The sequence below is a fragment of the Sturnus vulgaris genome, chromosome 10 (assembly GCF_052056855.1).
Source record: "Sturnus vulgaris isolate bStuVul1 chromosome 10, bStuVul1.hap1, whole genome shotgun sequence".
Taxonomy (NCBI): domain Eukaryota; kingdom Metazoa; phylum Chordata; class Aves; order Passeriformes; family Sturnidae; genus Sturnus; species Sturnus vulgaris.
In genome coordinates, this window is record NC_142252.1 from 22,987,299 (window position 1) to 23,007,347 (window position 20,049).

At 41.6% G+C, this 20,049-nt stretch overlaps 1 protein-coding gene across 1 annotated transcript in view; it reads left to right on the forward strand.

Annotated features, from left to right (window-relative positions):
- Positions 1 to 20,049, forward strand: part of SI (sucrase-isomaltase) — a 43,032-nt gene that overhangs the window by 21,787 nt on the left and 1,196 nt on the right. Inside the window, exons 24-46 of the mRNA XM_014884555.2 lie at positions 123 to 272; positions 1,515 to 1,721; positions 2,550 to 2,704; positions 4,274 to 4,442; positions 5,309 to 5,405; positions 5,805 to 5,917; positions 5,995 to 6,120; positions 6,835 to 6,963; positions 7,057 to 7,164; positions 7,265 to 7,327; positions 7,591 to 7,722; positions 8,367 to 8,451; positions 9,357 to 9,495; positions 12,671 to 12,804; positions 13,741 to 13,775; positions 13,867 to 13,983; positions 15,194 to 15,342; positions 15,863 to 15,947; positions 16,039 to 16,095; positions 16,723 to 16,847; positions 17,047 to 17,135; positions 18,261 to 18,310; positions 19,534 to 19,704. Coding sequence (XP_014740041.2) covers positions 123 to 272; positions 1,515 to 1,721; positions 2,550 to 2,704; positions 4,274 to 4,442; positions 5,309 to 5,405; positions 5,805 to 5,917; positions 5,995 to 6,120; positions 6,835 to 6,963; positions 7,057 to 7,164; positions 7,265 to 7,327; positions 7,591 to 7,722; positions 8,367 to 8,451; positions 9,357 to 9,495; positions 12,671 to 12,804; positions 13,741 to 13,775; positions 13,867 to 13,983; positions 15,194 to 15,342; positions 15,863 to 15,947; positions 16,039 to 16,095; positions 16,723 to 16,847; positions 17,047 to 17,135; positions 18,261 to 18,310; positions 19,534 to 19,704 — 2,685 coding nt within the window. The remainder of the gene's footprint in view (positions 1 to 122; positions 273 to 1,514; positions 1,722 to 2,549; positions 2,705 to 4,273; positions 4,443 to 5,308; positions 5,406 to 5,804; positions 5,918 to 5,994; positions 6,121 to 6,834; positions 6,964 to 7,056; positions 7,165 to 7,264; positions 7,328 to 7,590; positions 7,723 to 8,366; positions 8,452 to 9,356; positions 9,496 to 12,670; positions 12,805 to 13,740; positions 13,776 to 13,866; positions 13,984 to 15,193; positions 15,343 to 15,862; positions 15,948 to 16,038; positions 16,096 to 16,722; positions 16,848 to 17,046; positions 17,136 to 18,260; positions 18,311 to 19,533; positions 19,705 to 20,049) is intronic.

A 20,049-nucleotide genomic window follows, 5' to 3' on the forward strand; every position in this document is an offset into this window, starting at 1 on the left:
TGGGATTTTGTGAATTTTCAATTTTTAAGTGTATTATTCTTAAGGACCAGCACCTCTTCTGACCGAAGGAGAGCTGATGGGATGTGACATTTAATAACTGTTTATTGTTTCATATTTCTAAGGTTGCTGTTATAAGAGGACTTCAGCTTGAACTGGGAAAATCTTACACGATCACATGGACTCTAAGCACCCCTATCAATGAAAGATTTGATTGTTATCCCGGCCAAGATGTAACAGAAGAAAAATGTAAACAACTTGGCTGTTTCTGGGAAGTAAGTCGTTATTTCTCTAAATTAATTAGACAAAAAAAATAATCCAGAATAAAAGGTTTTCCTTTGGGGATGTTACAGAATAAAAGTGGCCTGGGAAATTTGTCAGGTTTAAATAAAATGGGAGCATGGGCCTCAGCTGGCCTGTACTGATGGATTTTATTTACCTCAGTAGCTGACAACCATTTAAATTCTACCAAATTATAACAGGAGTTGAGGAAAAATGAGGTATTTTTGGAAAAATGAACAGAAATAATATTAGAGTTATGAAAAAGTAGAAGAGCACCTTCAGTGTCACAGTGGCTTGCAAGGCTCAGCCCCTTTGTGTCACCTTCATGGTCATTTTAAGTCAAATTAACTCTGGATCTCAGTTTGAGAGGAAATCCTTGAATTCCACAAAAATCTTGGTTCATTTGTTTATATCTACATCAAGGAGCTCTTTCCAAACCTTAATCTCCAACATGAAGTTCTTTAACATGTGGTTTTATGCATTAGTATTATTAATTATTAATAAATATGTGGGAGCAACATGGCCTGGCAGGGTTGAACTTCAGAGGGTGCCTCCAATTAAAATATTCCCTGTTCTTCTAAATCTAAAATTCCCATTTTGGGCCTTTCCTTTGGGAATGCAATCCAAAATCCTGTGCTGGCTGCTCCTGCACCAGCACCTGCTGAAGCAGTTGATGGACTGCTCTGGTTTTGTTGCACTACTAAAAGAATTTTTTTGTAATTTCAGACATTTGGAAATGTCAGGAGATCTCAGATTAGTAGGATGTAATTTTCACTGGGTACATTAAGGATAATTTGTGTGAATAAAGCCAGTGGAAAGATCTGCTCTGATGTTGCCTGAGTATGAAATGGATTTTGGGCACATCTCCTTAAAGGCAGCCAGAGAGCAATGGGATCAAAAGGGACAAAGCTTTAGGAATTTCCACAAGCCAAGATTAAACCATGTTGAGGGATTGATCTGAAGATCACAGAGATGAAGAAATTAAATCCTTGTTCATGGCACGAGGATTCATTTTCCTGACTGAACTATTTGTACAGCCTTCACTGGATGGCTTTATTGCACCTGAGTCAGTGCAGAGATCATTCTGCATTATTTCTTTATTCAGGATTCCATTAATTTTCCCCCCCCAAATTCTACATTTGACATAGACCTGATAAAAAACAGGATTCCATGTTAATACCTAATAAAAATTCCAGCTGACTCTCTAACCTGAAACCCCTTTCTGTTTGCACCAGCTGGCAGCAAATTCAAATGTTCCTGCCTGCTACTACACCTCCAGAAATCCTTACTCCATAGAGAGCCTCAATTATTCCTCCTCTGGAATTGTGGCCACCCTCAACGTGGACAGCTCCATGGTCAGAGCTAATGAGAATTCCACTGCCCCCATCAGCACCCTGCGCCTGGAGGTGAAATATCATCTCAACAACATGCTGCAGTTTAAGGTAACACCATCCCAGAATTCCTCAAATGTTTTATTTATGGAAATTCAAAGGGCTTTTTATAGCCAAATTTATATTTCACAGACAGGAGCAGCCTTGTGTAAATATATTTCTCCTTCTAGCTGGGTATTATTGCTCTTAGCTTGCATTTTTTTTCTGGTCCTAGAATCCTAGCACTCAATTTTAAAAAGAAATTACATGAATCAAAGGTATAATGTCAGTCTGTGTGTGTAATGTCAACCAGGAACTTTGAAACTGAAAAATTTATCTGCATATTAACAAAATACTATCTGAAAGTGCTCTCACAACTCTCCAGTTTATTTTTAGATCCATCATTGCACTTCTTTTCTAAAATTCTCTATGCACTGTTGTTTAACTGTAATTTATTGCCATGTGTTTAATAATATTGAGCTAAGAGGTCAGGCATCAAAAACTAACTTCTATCAGCTTTCAAAAAAACCTAACTTTCTTAAAAGCTAGCTAACTTTCAAAAAACTAACTTCTATCAACTTACAGAAAACCTGAAAAAGAATCCTAAAAGTTGAGTAAAAGATGAACTAGAAAATTATTTATTACATGTGCAAAGCATATACATCTATATTTTAAATATAAGTATGTTCTTTAAATTCATGTAGATAATTAGATGAGCCGTTCCTGATCCAAAATAAACTTTAAGGTTCATTGGCTGGGATTCTCTTCCCCCCAAAACAAAATCCTGTGTAAGAACCGGTTCAAGAACATGAAAGAAAACCCTCACCACAAGTGTTTTAAAACTTGGACCCAGATTTCAAACAGCTGACTTGCTGCAATAAAGTGATGTTTGCTTCACAGATCTACGATTACCAAAAGCCACGGTACGAGGTCCCCGTGCCCCTGAACCTGCCCAGCTCCCCCACGAGCTCGAGCCAGGAGCGGCTCTACGAGGTCACGCTCCAGACCAAACCCTTTGGGATCCAAATCCGCCGCAAGAGCACGGGCACGGTCATGTAAGGCACTGCCCCTCCCTGGTGCTCCATGGAAATGGGGAATCTGCACCACCCAGTCAGTGCCTTCTCTTCATTTCTTTCTGTCTTCACTCAGGGTCAGGATTTAAAACACAAAGGAGATGAATTTTATCGCGTTCGGGCTGGGTTGTTCATTAAATCTGCAGCAATTCCAGCCACCAGCTAAAAGTGAGCAAAATGGAGCTGGATCCAGCTGGTTCCAAGGTCTTTGAAAGCCAAACAGTCCAATAGAGAATTAACACCTCTATTATTGATACTTTTGACCCAATAACCAAACTCCTGTGACCCTCAGGGCAGCACTGACTGTCCAACCAAAAACTGCCTGAGATCATGGAGAAGAAGGAAGACAAAGAGACAACCCCCAAGAACTTCTATCTTGTCCCATATCTATTACTCTAGTCTAAAAATCCCAAATTCTAAACCCTTCACCATGTGAAATTACACATTTCTATTCACACCCATGACTCGAACTTTATTACTCAAATTTGGAAGCTTCTCCATGGCCTCAGGTCAAAAGCAGTTTTCTCCTGGGGATCAGTGTCAGAAAGCACAGAAAGCTCAAAACTCCCAGGCTCCTGGGTTCCAACAATTTCATTTCACGTGTTTTTGGTCACTTTTTTTCATGCCAAACCTTCTCTCTGTGCACGTGTTGGAGTGAAGAACACTGGCAGCTCTGAAGGCTTCCCAAATTTCTGGGAGCCACAATGATTTTCCACACTTCCTAAAAATATTCCTTAGGTGACCACAGCACTGCTTGTCAAGGATTAACCATTTAGGTCAGTTTTGGGGAGTGGTTAGGGAAAAAAATAGAAGGAAGTAGCATCCCAACTAACTTGAGATGAGTTTTGGTAACGTGACAGATGAGTCTGGCAGGAGCTTCATTTTTCCTTGATTAAGTCAGAGTTAGAAAACAGAGAACAGTTGAGTGTGTTGTTTTGTATTCAAAAAAACAATTTTATTTAATTTTTTTAAGTACTCAAAACTAAATTGCAAGTTGACTTCCCTTTTGCCAAGCAGAATAATAATTCAACCTGCAACTGAAGCTCCTGGAACAATGAAATTCTCTGGCAGAGCCCACCAGGCTGCAGTTTGATTTCTAACTGGAAAGATGCTGATTTATAACAAACGTGACCTGTGAATGCAATTTTAGTGTAATCTGCACAGAAAGTTCAGTGAACTGTAAAAAGCACTTTATTTACTGCATTCCTTGTGGCTCCAGTGCTCGGTCTGAGAGGAAAATAGGATTGTTGTGTGCTGAAATGCATTTTCTCACTAAATTGCTAAAATACGACACAACTTGCAGTGCACGATGCCTGTGCTGATTCCTCTCTGAGAGACACAGAGGATTTTGTGACCCTAAACTTCAGCAATTCTTACACAGCCCCATTTCATGTCCTTTAACTTTCCTTGACAACCACAACAGTTTCCTTCCACTTTTACTGACCAGTGAGATTTCCAGAGAAAAAGAGTAACCCAAAAGGAAGTGTCTGCCAGAAACACAGCCCTGAGGATTCATTTATTCTGATTTTCCTTTTCCTCTTCCCTCTTCAGCTGGAATTCAGCCTTGCCCACCTTCACCTTCAGTGACATGTTCATTCAGATTTCCACCCGCCTGCCATCCCAGTACATTTATGGATTTGGGGAAGCTGAGCACCCCACGTTCCGACACGACTTGAACTGGCACACCTGGGGAATGTTCACCAGGGACCAGCCTCCAGGTGTAAGTAGGCAAAGAAGAAGAAGAAAATGTGATTTTTTTTTTTTAATTTTTTTTTTTAACCAAAGACTGCAGAAATGGATGAAAATATGTTAAAATATTAAAATGCAGTGGATGCTGGTAGTAGGCATTGGCTCTGACCATATTTATCACAGTTTACAATTTAGATGGTGTCTCCATGGCAAAGGTCTTCTGTAAATCTTTATTTGTGACCTGCAAGAACAAAGTGAGGAGCTCAGGCCCTCAGTCAGATGTTGGAAGGTGACACATGGCTTAGGAGTAACGTCCCTCCTTTTTTATTATTCTTCTCAGCTCATTGTTTTGAAAATTAGACATGAGTCAGAACAATTCCTGCTGCTTGGGGATTAATTTAGTACTTACACAGGTAAAGCAGAAATCTTATCTCTGTTTGTTTGTCTTATTTCCTACAAGATAGCAAATTTCCAATTATCAGGGAATGGCCAACAAAATAGCAGCAGCTAATTATAACTTTAACTTCCAGTTCAAGCTGGAACACATTTTGAGAAAATTAAATATAATGTCACCAGCACCTCCTCAGCACGTAGACACCTGGTTCTGTTGGCAAAATGGGAAATTTTTGTCCTGAGGAAGCACCTTCTCATGAGTGAAATTTAAGTGCAGCAATACCTTTGCTTTCCTTCCTGCCTCAGCAGTCTGGACAAGCCTGACAAATTGTGAAGTTCCAAGTAAGGTTTGTTTTGGGGTTAAGTAGGGTTTGGGTGTATAAATTTAAAGTTTATTTGCTATGTTTGGCAATTGCCTCATCTTTTATTAAACTTATTGCTAAATGTTAATAAGTAAATGTCTGCAATGTTTCCCCAGTAAAAAGTATTTTATTTTATTTGCAGTACAAGTTGAATTCCTATGGTTTTCAGCCGTTTTATATGGCTCTTGAAGAAGACGGCAATGCCCACGGAGTTTTCTTGCTTAACAGCAATGCAATGGGTAAGAAAACTTTCATTTTATCTCATAAAATCATTAAATGGTTTGGATTGGAAGGAGTATTAAAGCTCATCCTCTTCCACCCCCCTGCAGGGACACCTTCCATTGTCCCAGCCTGCTCCAAACCCCATCCAGCCTGGCCTTGGATACTTCCAGGGATCCAGGGGCAGCCACAGCTCCTCTGGGAATTCCATCCCCACCCTCACATTATAATTCCTGCCCAATATCCCCTCTAAGCCTCTCCTCTGCCAGTTTGAAGCCATTCCCCCTTGTCCGGTCCCTCTAGCCCTTTGTAAATTGTCCCTCTCCATCCTCCTCCGTGTGCTCCATTTTCACAGGCAGTGTTTTGCACTGGTGGCAAACCCAGGCATCCTTTTCTCACTTCCTTCCCTCCCCTTCCAGATGTGACTTTCCAGCCCACCCCTGCCCTGACCTACCGCACCACCGGCGGGATCCTCGACTTCTACATGGTCTTGGGCCCGACGCCCGAACTCGTGGTTCAGGAATACACCGAGGTAGGAGCCTGAATAATGCTGGGCTGGTTTGGTTTCTCTTCCCCTCCTCACCACCAGCACCTTTTCCTGTTTTTCAGCTGATTGGGCGCCCAGTCCTGCCAGCCTACTGGTCCTTGGGCTTCCAGCTGTGCCGCTACGGATACGCGAACGACTCGGAGATCGCCCAGGTCGTGGAGGAAATGAAGGCAGCTCGGATTCCCTACGTACGTTGGGAGCAAAGAACATCTGAGCTTTTGGCTTCCTAGCATTGACTAAATCCATTTCAACACTAAACAAGCATCAAAACACCAAAAAAACCCCATTGCGGTACAGGAGGGTTTGTGCCACGGGCTCTGGGCTGTGTTAAAAGCTGCTTAATTTTTTTTATTGTTCACATCAAAGAAGGAGAAGTGATTAAGAAAAACCAACAGGGGGAAAAAATGGAGCAGCATAATTTCATTGCCATAATGCTCTGTGTCAAGTCAGCTGTGACTTGGCCCAGGTTGTTGCTGGGATAGTAGGAATAGCACCTAGATCTAACAGAATTATGCTATAAATTGAATGTGGCTTCATTTTAAATATAATAATATCAGTGTTTCAATGGGGAGCAACTATTTCCATTGTTTCCCTATAGCTGTGGAAATATAGGTGCGGTCCCTGTGTACATACCAGTGGAAAAATCAATTTTTTCCTCTATTTTGTATCAATTTCCCCCCTCAGTTTAGATGCAGCAACGAAAGGTTTATTTTGCTTTGGTCCTGCTCATGGATTGTGTAATATTCATTTAACAACTTCAGCCTGAAATTATTACTCCCTCCAGTTTTCCACATCAAAAGTTCCATATTTTACTTATTTTTGCCAATTTTCAATATTTGCCAAAAAAAAGGGGGAGAAAATAATTTAAAACTAATGTGGGTTTTTTTTTTTTTCAACTGCAGGATGTCCAATATACAGATATTGATTACATGGAAAGGAACCTGGATTTCACCATCTCCCCAAAATTTGCTGGATTACCAGATCTTATCAACAAAATCAAAGCAGAAGGAATGAGATTTATCATTATCCTGGTCAGTTTGGAATATTCCAATATAGCATGACAAAATGGAAAATACATTCAATGTGAATTTTGAGCATAAGGGTAAAAGTGTTTCTAATTGTAGGATCCAGGCATTTCTGGGAATGAAACTGATTATCCTGCCTTCTCCAGAGGTGTGGACAAGGATGTCTTCATAAAACGGCCTGATACCAACGAAATTTTGTATTCCAAGGTATTTCAGTCTAAGGCTGAGCATTTAAACCTGTGTGTTGTTGATGCTCAGTTTGTATTTCCTGGGGTTTGATTATTTTAAATGTTCTTTGTCCTATTAGGTCTGGTCATTTCTTCCCAATATTGAAATCGATGAGTCACTGCCTCATGAAGAAGTAGTAGAGGTAAACACTGACATGGTTTGGTTCTGGACTCAAATATAGACATGAATCAATTAAAATAGCATCAAACTCTTTGATAAATCTCATGGCAAGAATAAATTGCAGAAGCTCATTAAGCCTTCCTAAAAGCAAAAAAAAACTTTAGTAAACAAGCAATTATTTTTTGTCTTCTTTTCATTATCTTTTTTTTTTTTTTAATTCCAGAATTTTAACTACTGAATACCTTCAATCCCCTGATCTGTCTTGTTTTCCTTCTGTTTTTGCAGAAATTTGCAGCACATTGTGCTTTCCCAGACTTCTTCCGCAATTCCACAGCGGAGTGGTGGAAGAATGAAATCCTGGAGGTCTACAACAACCCCAACGCCTCAAAAAGCCTCAAGTTTGATGGCCTGTGGATTGTAAGTGTGGAAGTGCATCTGATTTCTGGACTGTTTTTTCTCTGCCAGACACTGGTGGAGAGGTCCCCATTTCCTAATTCCCAGTAGCTGCACTGCTCTGGCAGAATTATCCCATGTTTCATTCCCATTAAGGAAATGTTGGACTTGACGATCTTGGAGGTTGTTCCCCTTGAAACAAAGAATTGCTGAATCACAGAATAGTCTGGGTTGGAAGAGATATTAAAAATCTTCTATTCCCACCCCCTGCCATGTCAGGGACATCTTCCACCATCCCAGGCTGCTCCAAGCCCCAATGTCCAGCCTGGCTTTGGACACTTCCAGGGATCCAGGGGCAGCCACAGCTGCTCTGGGCACCCTGTGCCAACTCTCCCCACCCTCCCAGGGAACAATTCCTTCCCAAGATCCCATCCAATCTTGCCCTCCTTCAGCTCAAAGCCATCCCCCTTTTTTTCTGTCACTCCATGCCCTCGTGGAAAATCCTTTTCCTGCCTTTTTGTCTGTCCCTTTATGGAAGGAACATGGGATGTCCAACTGAGACTGCAGCTGCAGGGGCTCCTGAGGAGCCCTGCAATGCTGCTTGTGTATAATTCAGAATTTGTGGTGTTCTGTAGCAAACCAAGGGGTTTTTTGCTCTGTGTTTGTAGGACATGAATGAACCAGCAGTTTTTATACATGGCGCCATGGGTGGCTGCAGGAACGACCTCCTAAATAATCCCCCCTACATGCCTCGTAAGTCTGATGCCTCCTTAAAACAGTTTTAGGTTTTTCTGGTTCCTACATAAATTCTTATCTGGTATATGGGGCATAAAAGCCAAAATAAAGATGGGTTTATAAACCCACAGATCCTCACTGAACGTGGCCCTTTATTCCTGAGATTATGGGTCCACTGCAAGCCCAGATATTTCAGCAGGAGCTGTACAGCACTTTGTAAAAATAAAGCTCTTTCCAGCTCCTTGCTACATACGGATTTTGATCCCTATTTTGTGCCTAAGTGCTTTGCTTGAGGCATGGCAGAGAATTGAGCTCTCTGTTTTGCAGTTTTCTCAGATGAATAATGCAATTAATTAAATATTTAGAAAATATCCATGTGTCTCCTCTCATTACCATTTATGTGAGCAGTCAAATGCTTGAAATGCTTCGCTTTCTTAGCTCAGCTTTCCTGAAGTACTGGTGTAATGTAGTACTAATTAGCAATTATTTATTAATGGTTTATTAGCATACTCTCGCTGCTTACTGTTGTATTCAGGTTTCATGAGTGGTTTCTCAGGAATTTCCAGGAAATTAATATTCAGACACAGATCATACCCCCACCACATCCATTTTTCTGTTTATGTGGTTAGTGTGACAGTGTTTAAAAATATTTGAGATATTTTCTGATATACTCTGTTTATTCTTTGAGCCTCTGTAGTACAAGCATCTGTAACTGAACTATTAAAACATTCACGGACCCAGATACCTGAATAGGAATATTGGAAATATTCCATTTTGGAAATGCTATTTTTATAATTATAAATAAATAAGTGACAGCATAAAGAGGCTGAATGCCTAACAGATTATGAAAATTAAGAAAAAGTAACTCAAGTGATTAATACATGCTTATTATTAATAATAAATATTTCTTCCCTTTCCACAAGATTTGGGATCTAGGTCAGAAGGATTAGCCTACAAATCTCTATGCATGGAAGCTCAACAGTACCTGGCAGATGGGACCCCAGTCAGACACTTCGATGTCCACAACCTTTATGGATGGTCCCAAACCAAAATCAGCCTGGAGTAAGTGCTTTGCATATTCCATATTCCAAATGGATATTCCATGTCTACATTCCTAGGGCCAAAACTTCCACGGGTAATTTAAGATGCCTGAGCAATTTCTCTCTTCACTCTGGTGAAGGAAAAAAAAAAAAATCTCCTCTGAAAATCTGGTTTTTCAATCCAGCTCCAAGAGGAGTTGGATGCTCCAATGGCTGGGCAGCTGCTGGAGTTATTCCAGTCAGGAATCTCCCCTGTGGTGCAGGAAGGGTGGTGGGAGCAGAGCTGCAGGAGAAGGTGAGGAGGGGTCTGGGCAGGGCTGAGCTGAGCCTTGCTTCCATGGTTCCACTGCAATAAATCCCTTCTGCCCGTAATTACTGTAATTAAAACATCGCTTACTTCTTGTTTCTGGGTGTTGCTGGGCTTGCCTGGTTTACTCTGGTTTTCCTCACACTTCACATCCAGTGAGGGAAAATGAAGACAGTTTTTCAATCGTATGGATTTCAGAAGAACTCCACTATGTTCTCTATTTAAAATGAAGTGAAAAGGGGGAATGGTGACTTTTAAAATGCAAAGTGTGAGTGCAAAGCTTTGCTTTGAAGCATTTCTTTTCCCAGTCCCAAGGCCAATGCCATTATCTGTCCCTCTGAATTGTCCCCAGCCTGCTTTAGATAACGTTGATCTCGTGATAACAGAGCTGGGCTCTTTCATTTACAATTCAGCCAGTGAGCAAGGAGCAGGTTTCCTGTACAGCTCTTAACGACCCTAAAGCCCTTGGTAACTTTGATATTACCATAAAGAGAGAAAATATCAGGGCTGTTTGCATTTGTGAGAGGATGCTCCACTGGCAGCGTGCCAGTGCAGCCCTGCCAGCCAAGGCAGGGGTGAAATTGCTGCCAGGACAGGAGGGAATGTCTGATCCCTGTGCTGTCAGCCCTGCCTGATTTGGGATTTGGGCATCACAAAACGAGGTGGGTTAGGCCCTGGCTGAGCTCCATGTGCCCACCAAAGCCCCTCCAACTCTCCCCTCCTCAGCTGGGAAGAGGAGGGAATGTACAAAGAAAGATTCAAGGACAGGGAGAGACCACTCACCAATTACTGCCACGGGCAAAACAGCTCAGTTGTGGAAATCAGTTCAATTTACAGTCAAATCAGAGAGGATAATGACAATTAAAACCAAATCTTAATCCCCCCAAGTCTTCACTTTTTTTCCTCATTCACTCTGTTCCCCAGCAGAGGCAGAGGGAACATGGAGCAGGAGTTGCATTAATTCATCCCACGCTGTCTCTGCTGCTCTTTCCTCCCTCCTCCTCTCTCCAGAGCTCCACAGTTTCCTGCCAGGATCCAGCTCCAGCACAGGCATCACAACTTCCTTTGGGCATCCCCTGCTCAGGTGTGGGCTCCTCCAGGGGCTGCAGGTGGATTTCTGCTCCCCCATGGAGGGAAACCCCATTCCCAGAGCCTGGAGCACCTCCTGCCCCTTCTGCCCTGACCTGAGGGTCTGCAGGGCTGCTGCTCCCACATTCCTCACCCCTCTCTCCAGCTCCAGTTGCTGTTGGGAGCAGCATTTTCCCTTTTTTATTCCTGTTATCCCCAGGTCACTCAGTGCTGCTGATGGGCTCAGCCAGGGGCAGGTTCCTCTTGGCTCTATCAGAAATGAGGAAGCTTCAAAAGTTTCTCACTGGAGCCACCCCTACCAAAACCTTTCTGTGCAAACCCAGTGGAGCAGACAAGAATCTGATAGAAAAAGGAATATTGCCATCGTTTCTGTGTTTTAAGCACGAACTGAAATATTCTCCTCTCTTTTGCGAGGCACTGCAACAGAAATCACCACAATAAATCTCACAGCTCACACAGATATTCTCACACTGGAAATTTAGAGCAAATGTTATCTGCAAAATATATATACACATATATTTCAGTATCAAATTTATTTTTTGGCAGTAACTGAAGGAGTACTTGTGAAACTGAAGAAATGCAATGATTTATTTTGATACTAAACCATCCAAACAGAAAGATTATTTGCACACAAAAGACTGTAACTGAAAAGTGAACATCAACATTTTATGTAACCTGGTGTCATTTCAGTTCTCCAGCCATTAGACACAAACTTCAGGATATTGCCTTGATGCTGTTCTTTTCTAATGAGGTTTTTGCATAGCCAGAGCCCTTATTAGTGAATACAGGAACTGTTTGGAGGTGAAGTAAGCCTTTGTGACCTGAGTAATTGTTTTTCATGGACAGAGCTATGGAGCTGCAGGCCTGAGCCTCCAGCCACAGAACACTCAGGTCCTGAGCAGTTTTATACATGACATTCACTGTCTTCACTTCTGGAATTTTAGCTGCCACTTCCAAAGCATTATTGACACAGAGAAGGCAAACAGAGGCTGGAAATGCTGGGTGGCATCTTGCACGGGAATAAAGGATTCTAGAAAAGTTACTGTTTGTCTTGGGGGAAATAATTGTAGTCTGGTTTAATTGCTGCAGTAATTGAACTGACTGGTATATCTTTGCTGTAATTATGGTGTCACTAAAGCTGCAAATCCTATAGAAAAATAAGGAAATAGTGCCTTATTGAAGCAGCAGTTTAGGCAATTATGGTGGAGCTCACACTGGAGAGCAGTGGGATTTAATCAGGGTGATTTTCTGACTAATATTCATATTGATATCCTGTCACCTTGGCCTTTTGGAAGGGACTACAAATCCCAGACTTTTTTTTTTCCCTTTTTTCTTTTCTTTTTTCCAGCACCTGTTAGTCAACTAAACTTATCCTGAGAGGTCCAAATGTTCATCTTGTGAGCCTTTTGCTTTGATTTTTGCTAAATCATTTCCAACTGTTGTTTCAAGTTTTCGGGTACTTTAAGTAAGGAACGACGTGCCCTCACACACATTGTGGAGCCCTTAGAAAAGTTTTGCTACATCCCTATTTTCCTGCATAGGAGTTAGCCTGAGCTGGAAAACTCCTTTTTAATCCCTTGTTTGCCAGTTGTCTTTTCAGCTGCAGGTTGGCCAGCTTTGCTGGGATTGTGTCTGGATCGTATTGATTTGCCATAAAAATCACCAATGGATGGGATGTAGATGATGCAGCCCTTCACTGTGATAACACAAACCCATATATTTCTTTCCAGGGGTTCTTATGCAATAAATCCTCGTGCAATGTTTCTCCTGTGACTTGTTTCTGTGCCTGTTTCCAACGCAGGGCTCTGCAGGCTGCCACCAACGAGCGCGGCATCGTCGTCACCCGCTCCACCTACCCCAGCAGTGGGAGATGGGCAGGGCACTGGCTGGGGGACAACACAGCAGCCTGGAACCAGCTGCACAAATCTATTATTGGTACGTGCCAGGAAAAAGGGGTTGCAATCCTGGGATCATGGAATGGTTTGGGCTGGCAGGGACCTTGTCACTGTTGGCTCGGATGTGACATATACGTGCACACTTGAACAGAATAACAACAGTGAATGGAAAATCTTGATTATGTGTGTTCTCCAGTTTATATACTCTTGAAAAAGCTGGTCTTAAATCATTGACCACACCACAGTAAGTTATTGTATTCACTGGTGCAAAGAAATTGGTGTCAAAGTATTTGACAAGTTTGCCTAAAGTTAATAAGGCACGTATACACATTTACATGTGCACGTAGTCTAGCTACAGAAATCCTTCATGGATCTTTTAAAATCACTTTCCATGCTAAAAGCTTTGTCTTCTTCCTTGCTATAGATACATTCTGAATTCATCAACTGCTGTTTCTTCTGCTAACTCAGTTTGGCTTCCAGGCCAGCTGCCAAGCCCTTAAAGCCCATCTGTCAGGACCTTAAAGCCCATCCAGCTCCACCCCTGCCATGGCAGGGGCACCTTCCACAGACCAGGCTCCTTCAAGCATTTTCCAACTTGGCTTTGCTTCTCCTCTACCTCCTTGCTTTTTTGTATTCCTGTGATTTTTTCAAACTGGTTCAGCAATGAGAATTTGGGGTCAATTCCTTTTTTATTTTTTCTTCTTACTTCCTTCTATATCAGGTGCTGGGAACCCCTTTAATTCCCTTGGGACCAGACCCTTCCATGCCCTGTGTCCTGCCACTCATTTTTTTTCTTTATTCCTGTCCACCCACATCCCATCTCCTTCTGTAGCAGGAATACATGGCACATTAGAGAAACTGTGGGGCTTGTATTTGTTTTTTTCTCTTCTGATTCAGTAGTATAACAAACATTGTCTATGTAACCATAATTTAAAAAAAAACCCAGCCAGTAACTCCAATTTATTTCTCTTTTCAGGCATGATGGAGTTCAGTCTCTTTGGAATATCTTATGTAAGCTAATGAGTTATTAACTTATATTTAATTACTGTGATGCTGTATATGATAATAGAGTTTTCCATTTGGTTTATTCTGAAAATTTCAGACAGGAGCTGATATCTGTGGCTTCTTCCAAGAGGCAGAGTATCAGATGTGTGCCCGCTGGATGCAGCTGGGTGCATTTTACCCATTTTCAAGGAATCACAACGGGAAAGGAACATCGGTGAGTTGCAATTTTTTAATAGTTCTTAGCAGCTAGGCCTTTGCAAGACACAGAAAAAACCAGCCAGAACAATGCACAATTGCTCTGGCTCAAAAAAAAAAAAAAAAGTACATTCCAAGTAAAATGGAAAAGAAAAGAATGCTTTTGGCTCTTTATCAAATGAAAATTGCCATTATTTCTATGCTGGCTCTGCTGTGAGTCTCCTCATCACCTGGGAGGTTTTGTGCCCACAGAGGGGCTGCTCTGGGGTTTGGACACTCGAAGGAAGCAAGTTCTAACTTTGCTTTCACTGAATTAGACTCTACACATTTTCCTCTCTGTGCCATTTGGATTTCAATGAGCTACAGCAAGGCTAAAATGGAGATTTTATGGCAAACACACTTCAAGAAACAGACCTGACCTCGGTGCTCTCAGCCCTAATTGCCCATAATTATACAACAAATGAGAAAATGGGCCAGTGTAATAAGATGCTGGAGTGAGACTCGGGAATTTCTGTGCTCTGCACGTTTGTCACCATCAGATATTGTATTTCTGCTAAAAGGAAAGGGAAATAATTGCCTAAATGTAGGCTAAGGACTGGAGTGGAGAAAGCTGTAAAACAAGATAACTGGGGAAATTTAAAAGAGGGAAACAGCACTTCTGTTCCAGAGAAAGCTTCAGGTCTAGCAGAGTGGAGCTATTTAGGTGGCAAATATCTAATGGATTAAAGTCTCCTTTTCAAAGGCAGCTGCTTTATCTGGCAGCACACACCTTCCACAGGCCTGTGCAAGCCTTCAAAATGCAGATGCAGGGTTATCGTGGTGCTTCCAGTCTTAGCCAATTTGCCAAGGTATTGTTCCATACATTTAATAAAGATTTGAGGCTCTCCTGACACCAGTCCTGGGTGCCTCGGGCTCCTGCTCCCAGTCTGGGAGCAGAGAGCTGATGGGTGATGGAGCCTGGGACGTGCCACGCCCTGGGGACACCCTGCATTCAACATTTTTACTGTGCTTCCCTCGGGATTTTATCAGCTTCTCCCTTTCTACTTCCCCTCCTGGGGCTGACAGTGACAGCCATGGTTTTCACTTGCTCCTGAGTTAAAGAATAAATAAAGAAGATGCTCTGCTTCAGAGGAGAAATTTCCTTGGTTTGTTTTGCTCCGTTGACTTGGTGCTTCCACCTTTCTCAGGCACTCCAACCCAGCTTCTCTAACAACACTCTTCTCTTTCAGAGGCAAGATCCTGCTGTCTGGGATGAAAGATTTCATGAGATTTCCAGGAATGTGCTGAACATCAGATACACCCTGTTACCTTATCTCTACACCTTGCTGTTCGACGCCCACGCCCACGGCAGCACCGTGGTCCGACCCCTTCTCCACGAGTAAGTGCCATGCCCCTGCTCTCCTCACCAAGAATTCCCAAATAAAACTCCTCTAGCTGTCCCCCCCTAACATCAGAATTCTCTCTTTGCTACAGCATTTCCCCCTTCAATAAAATAATAATTAAAAAACCCCAAATCTTAGCTGGGAAAAACAAGGTTTTTTTGCATGTCGTGATTTTTGCCTTTTTCAAAGAAACTCAGAAGTGGCTCAAATTAAAAAGCCTGTCCAAGATTTTATTATTGTAAATAATAAGCATAAGACCTTTAGAATTTTGCTGTCCCAAGGTACTGAAGAGCAAAAGCAAATAAAATGGACAAAAAGCCCTACAGGGAAGCAGTAACTTGCATTTCTCTAATGAGTGTCACATCAGGATCTTTGTGCAACCATTAATTGATCTCTGAATTATTACCAGCAATAACGAGGAAATAGATACTATAAAGAGTGGGTGAAATCAGTGACAGAAGGCTCTTCAAGGAGGAACAATTTGGGGAATTTGAGCTCTGGCTCTCATCCTGACAGGTTTGTAGAAGACAGGGAAACGTGGGACATGGACGAGCAGTTCCTCTGGGGTCCTGCCCTGCTCATCAGCCCTGTATTGAAACAGGTGAGCTTTTAAGCCTTTCTTACTAAAATTACTTTAATTAAGCTTCACTTTTTGACTTGAGGTGCCTAAAATTTGTGTGTTTTAATTGCAGGATGATCAGAGTGTGATCGCATATTTCCCCAAAGCCCGCTGGTATGATTACCACACAGTAAGTCAGCCTAAAAAATTGTATTTTAAAACTTGTATTTTCTGTCTTTTCACAGACAGGGAGGTGGGGACACTCTCCTGCCTAATTTGCATTTAATATAAGTTCTTAGAAACATAAAATCTACTCAGCTGATTAGAGAAATAATAAAAATCCTCGATTCCTTTATAATAATGAATAATAACATGACCAGAGTTATGATAAATGAACAAGTGAAGTAATACCTTTTAATTTAGACTTCTTTTCACTTTTTGTAACCCTCAAATGATACACAGAAGGTTTTTGTAATGGAATGCTCTAATAAAGAAAGAAAAAAAACGGGTTTAGCTGCATAATTTTTCCCAGAAAATAATAAAAGATTTGGAAATAGGAAGAGCAGGATCACAACTCCCTTCATTCATCACAGGTTTGTGTTTCACCCTCTTGGCCCCTTTGGTTCAGCTGCCATCACTCATCAGGCCAGGCTTTCATAGAGCCAAAATTTCAGGGTTTCTCTTAATTAATAGTTGCTCCTGCAGTAACAACTCCTAATTAACCTGTCTAGAGAAATATTATCATTTCATTCTGAAGGAAAACCCTGTAAAACCTATTTTTTTTTTTTTTAATTTATTTATTTATTTTTTTACATAGAACACAGATACTGGATTTAGGGGACAATTCCAAAATTTGTCAGCTCCTTTGGAGCACATCAACCTGCACATCCGAGGTGGATACATCCTGCCTTGGCAAACTCCTGCTAATACAACTGCTTTCAGGTAGGAAGAGGTGACAATTTTAAATTTAATTCAGCTTTTTGGTGAGTTTTTTTTTTCCCCTAATGGTCTTGAGTAGTATGGGATGGGAAGATGGCTATTCAGCTGGGTGGTACACAACTTTTCTGTAAAGGAATTACAATTTGGGGAACATGCAAGGGGATTAGCTGAGGAAATTGAGAGAAAATTGTGTTTTCCACAGCCGGAAAAACCCGATGGGACTGACGGTGGCCCTGGATGATGCTCTGTTTGCAGAAGGACACCTTTATTGGGATGATGGGGTTCGCATTGGTACGTCCAGGGCTTCTTCCCTTCCCAAAACCCTTTTTATTTTTAATATGAGAATGGTTGGATACTGCCAAATGAGGCTCCAATCCCTCCATTCAAAGCCCAAATTCAAGCAGACAAAACCAAACCAAGGATGTCAAGTGGGGAGAGTTGGAACAAACTCTGGGGTGTCTGAGGAGGAGCAGAGGGAAGGGATGGACTTGTGCCAAATCCCCCCCTTTTTTGGGGACAGATCTGAACTCGCCTTCAGAGGCAAAATTAAACTTCCAACATTAGAGAAACATGATTCCTCCTGATTGAAGCCACACAACGCTGTGATTTATAGAATTAATATGTGTATAAATGAAATCCTGAGGCAAGGCAGATAACAAAGATTCCTCCTCAAACCTGGGGGAACCATAACCACAGATCATGTGAGAGCTCTCACTAATCCCCTCAACGTGGCTAAATTTAAATTGTCTGCAGATAACAGACACTGGGCTGTCATTTCTCCTCCCCACCCAGCGTGCACTACCCTGGTAAAAACGAGGAGATTCCCATCAGGAATGCAGGAAAAGTTCTTTGTGTGGTCACCTGGGGGAGGTTTGCTGGAGGGGGGTCTGGAGGTGCCTCACTGTCAGCACTGGAACCCAGAAACGATGGGCACACCCAGGGAAATCTGATGCCAAATGGAATTGATCACAAGGAGCAGGGTGACACCCCCAGGAAGGCCAGTGCCCCGAGAGCAGATCAATGCCAGGGCTGGGCAAACACCAGCAGGTGCCACCTGTAACTGCACAGGGAATGCAGGGGGATGTGGGAAATGACTCTGCAGTGAGAAATAAACATTTTCCTCCTCAGCTAAACTCCCCTGCTCTTCCTAGTGCTCTTCCTTTGCCTGCTTTTATATCTTACCCCTAAAATGTTCTCCTTTTATCCTCATTTCAACTTTATACACACTAAAAGTATGTCTAATAGCATTCATCTTCTGCAAATGCACAACTTCTCTTTATTTACATATAAATACATCCCTTTTATTTGTAAGTTGTCTATGGACATGACCCTTGAGCAGAAATTTTGATAATGTGTTAAATAAGGTGGATAGCAAAGACATTTTATTCAATTTCTTTAATTCTTTCTTTTTAACAGATGCATATGAAGATGGTGTTTACCTGCTGACATCATTTACTGCTAATCAGGTAATCATATTAGCTCATATTTATTTTATAGTCACGTTAGGTGATTTTTTTTTGGTATTTTTAGCTCTGGGTATTTTAATTTGTCTGTGTATCCCAACCTTACATTAAATTGTGCTCACAGATGATTAGGCTACAAGGAATGTGATTAAACTGTGTTAAGAATGAATTTAGGAGTGAATCTGAAGAGTATTGCTAATTACAATAGTCAGATTTCACTTCTTACCATAACCAGTGGAATATCTGGAAATAAATTAGGCTCTAATTATAGGGACTTTTGGTTTCAAAGAAAAGCTCTTTTTATTGTAGGAGAAAACACACTTTCTTATTTCATTATTTTCCAGTGTGCCACAATGTCTTCTAATTTTATGCACACTGTTCTTTCTTCTCATTTAATTCTGTCTTTGTCAAATAAAAGGGTGTTAATTGCTAAGGAAGGGAGTTTGTTTTGCTAACACTCAATATTTGCCGTTGTAAGGAGATTATAAAATAAAAGCACCTTTCCCTGCTCTTACAAAAACTGAGTAAGGAAAAGCCTAATTAAAGAGGTCTTGAATCAACCAACAATGAAAACACTCACCCTGTGAGCACGGAATACATGGAGTTATGTCACAGCACACTTGTGGGGGATCTGGGTACCTCCTAAAGAAATCCAAAATCTACTTAAAATCAGAGTAACTGAGTGAGAGGGGGGGCTGTGAGTGCTGAGGGAGGGGATGGGGAGGCAGGAGCTGTTCTGGGAGGGCAAAAAGCAGGAGGAGAAGAGCCTGGAGCAGCTCTCCCAGCAGCTGGAAGGTGAGGCTGGGGCAGGGAAGGAGGGGCTGCTCCTGCAGCTCTTGCTGCCCCACCCAGGGATGGAGAAATTCCTGTTCCTTCACTCCTCACGTCAATCACTGAGTGGCAACGAAAGGCACAGCAGAGCCCAGGATCTGGCCAGGTTAACGAAGTGGAGAAAAGCTTTCAGGATTTGAAAAATTAGGAAACAAAAAATGGGGAAAAAAAAAAAAAACAACCTGGAATGAAGACAGCAAATGAAAAGCTCGAGTGGACTTTATAGAATCACAGAATGGTTTGGCTTGGGAGGGACATTAAAAATCATCTCATTCCATGGCAGGGACACCTCCCACTGTCCCAGGCTGCTCCCAGTCCCTTCCAGCCACAGCTGCTCTGGATTTGCACCAGTCTAACCCCAATCTCTGCTATTTGTCTTTCCCACTTCCTTTCAGACCGTTTTGGAGATCACGGTTACTCACCACAATTACACTGACCCGAACAAGCTGATGTTCACTGACATCAAAGTCCTGGGGGTGCCCACCAGGTACACTCAGGTGACAGTGGCACAGAACGGGGGGACAATCCCATCCAACCACAGACTCACCTATGAGGAGAACAAGAAGGTGAGATGCAGCTTGGAGGGTTAAAAAAAAGATTTCCCACCTGCATTTGTGCCCTTAAACCTGTGGAGATTCACCTGTGATACTGTATTTAAAATAATTTTATTTTTAGCATATTTAAAATCTTTATATCTTCATGGTAAATATATTTTAGTTTAATATTTAATATTTTAAAGTATTTTGTTTACCATATTTTAAATTTTTGTATATTTACCGTATTTCAAGTATATATATTTTAAATTTTTATATTAGCATATTTAAAATATTTGCATATTTACCATGTTTAAAATATCTATATTTTTATTATCTTTTTAACATTATATTACCATATTTACCATATTTTATATA